General features: G+C 33.7%; 1 protein-coding gene across 1 annotated transcript; it reads right to left on the bottom strand.

Moving 5' to 3' along the window:
- Window positions 1-3,008: 3,008 nt before the first annotated feature.
- Window positions 3,009-4,616, bottom strand: LOC130797272 (uncharacterized). The gene is made up of 2 exons (XM_057659808.1): window positions 4,316-4,616; window positions 3,009-4,225 (listed from the first exon to the last, which is right to left on the bottom strand). Exon 2 carries the CDS (start codon window positions 4,175-4,177, stop codon window positions 3,275-3,277), a length of 903 nt encoding a protein of 300 aa, XP_057515791.1. The 5' UTR covers window positions 4,178-4,225; window positions 4,316-4,616; the 3' UTR covers window positions 3,009-3,274.
- Window positions 4,617-4,913: the final 297 nt, after the last annotated feature.

Genomic DNA, 4,913 nt, shown 5'->3' with positions numbered 1-4,913 from the left:
AGGCATTGTGGCCTTATTTTGCACTATAATTCTATCTTAAATACCCAAGAAACAGTGCTTAGGAAGCTGAATTTTCCTTAGTTAAAACTTCATAAGAGTAGAGTGAAGGAGGCATAGGATTAACTATTCCTGAATATTTAGCATGTAGACAGTAGGTTCCTACAGTGGGTAGCAAAGCTTTGTAAACATGGAAAACTGACCATTTAAAATAACTTTTATCAGTGCAGGCACACAATTTTCCCTTCAAATCCTTTAAAAATGAAGGCTGCAAACACAAACAAGCCTAAGCCAACCTCCTCTCTTTTCGTAGAGAAGAGGTCATAACATCTCTTCACTAGAAAAGCCATAAGAAAAGCAACACTTGAAATCTAAGAAAAAAAAATGATTTATACACTATCTAAAATTTATAAATTTTACTTCCTCTGTTCTGAAATACTCGCTATATCAAACTTAGTGGTACTATTCATCTTTCATGCTTATTTTTTAAATTGAGGCTAATGTGTAAAAAGAAATATAGTCAAGTGAGATACTTATTTGAATCGTTTGATCACATACTTTCATAATATCAAATTTTTATAATTTTTTGTCAAGCCCGGTTTAAGATATATATTATCAAAACTACGCATTAGATTGCGTAAAAAGTGAAATGTAACAAGTATAATGGAACAGAGAAATTATAAAAGAAGCGATAATTGGAAAGAAAGATAGAGGGAAGTTGAAAGATACAAAGGAATATTCTTAGTTTTTCACAAACAAAAGAAGCTTGATGCTAATATATCTCAATCCTCGCTTTTCGCAAGATAGGAATTTGGACTTGAATGATAAAACCAAACCCATATAGCGCAAAAGGGCAAGTTGACAGCAGTAGATACTACATCTTAAGAGAAGAAAAAAATTGTCAATGTATAGCTTTTGTTCTGTTGTTTCTATAAGGACTGATGTCTACATCATAGTGCAAAAACAAGTCACATCACTGTATCGTAAAGGTTTTTTGAGTTTACAGTGACTGAAATATTGGCCGCAATGACAACAAAATCCGATTTGTGGCCAAAACCCTAGTTTTGTCTACATATAATGAGAGATATGGATTTTTCGGTATTATTAAACTCAGCCATTTAAGTTCCCCACCTTGTCACTTGATATTTGATACCTTTTACGACAAAAAATGGAGGAAAACCACTAGAAGTAGGCAAGAGGATAGCCATGATGCCAATCCATATATATTATTAAAGAATAAGCAAACTAGGTCCAAAACTAACACTTTAACAGCCACATAGAATAATCAAAAGCCAAAAGACCAAAACTACTGGTCAGATAGAAAGTTGATTCTAGAAATTAAATTAAGTGATAGCAGGTAGAACAGCTAGTATTTCCTTTAGTTAACTAAGCCACACTGGGGCTTAGTGTTGATCTTAACAGATTCTTCTTTTGGATTGCAGGATTAGGAAAGGGCGGTAGAAGGATGATTCTTAATAAAAGAAGATTGATCCATTGTGTGGCCCACTGGTTCAATGCTTGTACTGCACATTGAATATATTAAAAGGAACTTATGTATGAACAATAATAATGCTATGGGCCTACAACATCATCATTGAATTGCAATGAAATGCTTGAAGCACAAGCAATAGTCAACTAATATGTCAAGAAACAAGACAAGGTTCTTATGCTTATAGAAAAACTCAAGTGGAAGCATAGTGTAAACACAACGCCGCATCGCATTGCATCGGCTTTGTTGTAAAGGAGTAAAAAAATCGCATTTTGGACTGTATCACGGGATATCTTATGATTCAACCGATATTTACCGCGATCGCGATTGTTATCGCATTTTTACACTATGAGTGGAAGCAAACATCATGTACTGAGAAAAGACTATACAAGAGACATTAGGAAATTCTAAGCAGATAGTAAACAATAAGGCGCCACCGAGAATCAGCTAGAGTAAGTGAAAAACATGTTGGAAATACATCGAAAAAGATAATTCATCAACTGGCATATAATACTTGGACATAAATGCAACCGGACCCAAGCGTTAAAAACAGACAGATTTAAACTTCCCTCAAGAGGAAGAAAGCATAAATTGAATGCTAAGGCGAAGAAACAGATTTCCCTTACAAATCTACTATACATGTTCAATTGCAATCACAGAGACATACCAATCGCTTGAAGCACCATATGTTTATTATCTTTGACAATTAAGAGAAATACTTCGGCCACATTATGTAGAAGAAGATACATACCAACAAGTCATGTGAATTGCATAAACCCATCTTCATTCGACTCCATGGATAGCTCATAGCCCAAAACAACAAAGCGGACATTTAGCAACATGTCTAACTGCAGAATACCCTGTCACAGTAGGGAAATAAACCAGTTCAGTACATTGTGTTGAGAAAAAAAAGATCTTAAAAGATGTTACAATCAAAAACAATAATATTTCATTACCCAATAAGTGGCACGAGTTCTTACCTAGGCAAGCTCTACAGAGTTGGATGTATACAATATTACACTTGAGCAAAATTAAAATGCAAATTAACATAAAATAAGTGCACATGATTTATGAGTTATTTTATTATGGACCATGCTAAGTTGCTAACTGCTGACCTTGAATTCTTCTTGCTTGTAGTTGGTTCAGGATCCTGCAAAATAAGGGGTTTACCTCGTGCTCACAAACATCAAAATTTTTGCTTGTGAAACTTATAAGTAAAGATGTTAAGTGCCATGCTCTTTAAAAGTCTGGCAATCTAGAACAATAGGTACAACTTTGCGGCAGATGCTTGGAACCTATGTTTCTTGGACTTGGGTACTGATGTCGGATATTGGAACATGTCCAAGTGTCGAATACGTCTAAATATTCAATTTTAAGCCTAAAATGAAGTGTCTAAGTGCCATATCAATGTCCCAGCAATAAGGATCGGACACGGGTATGTGAAGCAAAATGAAGAGTCCGAGTAACATAGATTGGAACCATTTTCATCTAATTTTCTATGAATAAAAAGCACAATGTGAAATAATCTTCATAAAACAATAAAATAATGTATAGAAAAGCTAAGGAGAACAGGAGACAGAAGAATTTACAATCAAAGGCAACAAAAATCACTTTGATCTATTTAATTTGTCTTCCTTCACCACAAATATGATAAGAAAGACAAGGAACAACAATTATATAAAAATTATAGTGTAGTTCCATCACATAGAAAGGTAAAATGGACACTCCCTAGTCCCTAATGTAACCTTGTTAGCACTTAGTACTCAACAATTGAATCCTTAAATCTCACTATTCTTGCTTCCAAGCATACAAAATCAAAGAGAAACCAAATTGATGAGATTGAGATTCTCGAATCCTTTGCGAAGTCGACCAATGCAATACACTAGGATCACAAATAGGTTGGCTAGCCCATATATTCTTCTCAGTAGAAAGACTAGTTCTGAACATGAAAACTGCACTTCCAGGAGATGTGCCAAAAAGCCAACTATGCACATCCCAGAAAACTTCCACATTAAGCCCATCAATCACAAGAGTATTATTACCCCTAAATTTCCATTTTAATCTCTTAACCTGCATCACATTCTTGGTATCGACCCGGACAATTAAACATGGGTCGTTCGTGCCAATCGTGTCACACTCGATCATAAGGTCGTGCACGGGACCATTATCACTAAATTGTGCCTTAGAGTAGAAAACCTTCTTCCCATAAACATGTTCTTTCTTTGCAATGAAAACAGCAGAACTATGACATTGTTTAACATTAGTCTTTTTAAAGGCTTCCTTCCTCATGTCCCCAAGTAGTAGAATCATTTGTTTATCACACACAATTGCTAAGTAAAAACCCTCTAAAGGTTCAGGTCCAGATCCAAATTTAGCAGAGGAAAAGTCCCAATAAATATCAATATTACTAGATTCAACTTCTAAAGTTTTTGACCCTTTTCTCTTAGAGAATAACCATGGCTTAATATCAACCTTACATAAACAATGGTTGCTTGAATCATCAATTCCAATACTAAGACCTTGACCCATCAAATTCTTACTCCATGTAACTGTTATAAGACATGATTTCCCTCGAAATCGACATTGATATATACAAGTAACCAGGTTTTGGGCAGTTTTATTACCATTAGAAGATGAAGAATCACTTATTTGCACAGCATTTTCTCCGAAACAAGATGGGAAATCTCTCATTTTTTTTGATGGATGCAGAAACTTCAAATTCTTACTTCTTTTGTGTGCCTATCAAAACCAAACACCCAATTACTAATTATACATTACAAAACAAATTGAATACCAAAAAAATCAAAAAAAAGGGTAGGTAAAAAATACCTAAATTCAATTATGGCAGAATAGAAACAAACCCATTATTTGAAAACTACCCAGAAACAAAAATCAATTGTTTTTCATCAAACTAAACAATTGAAACTGAATTAGAACATGGGTACATGGAGTATAATTTTTGTGCAAGAAGTGAAACAAATCTGGAGTATGTTTAGATGAAGTAAGTGAGAAGGAGAGTAAGAGAGGAGAGAAAGAGAAAGGGACCAGTAGAGGTTAGAGACAAATTTGGAGAATGTAGGTGGTAAAAAATTATTTGAGAATTGAGATTTGAAGAAGACAAAATATGGACTCAAGTCTTAGTCTACTACTGTTGAATCAAGCTCTTGTGACTAGAAATAGTGTCACCTAAATTCAAAATAATTGAGAAATTTTATTATGAAGTTTATAAATTGATATTTAAAATATAAAAAATTACCTCGAATAATCTAATTTTTTCAAATTTTCCTATAATGATTCCACCTATAGATTAACCATGAATAATTCTAATTTTAAAGGGTATTTTTCTAAAGTAAACCCGATAACCTGATAACTTGCTATAATAAGTTTTATTTTAAAAAAAAAGATAAATTAAAATAAAATGTTGAAA

Source organism: Amaranthus tricolor, chromosome 12 (genome assembly GCF_026212465.1).
Source record: "Amaranthus tricolor cultivar Red isolate AtriRed21 chromosome 12, ASM2621246v1, whole genome shotgun sequence".
In the NCBI taxonomy this organism is placed as follows: Eukaryota; Viridiplantae; Streptophyta; class Magnoliopsida; order Caryophyllales; family Amaranthaceae; genus Amaranthus; species Amaranthus tricolor.
This window is presented reverse-complemented; position numbering and strand designations above follow the sequence as displayed.

What these genes read in the sequence shown, in the direction of transcription:
- LOC130797272 (XM_057659808.1), bottom strand. Translation starts at nt 4,177, where the DNA reads ATGAGAGATTTCCCATCTTGTTTCGGAGAAAATGCTGTGCAAATAAGT.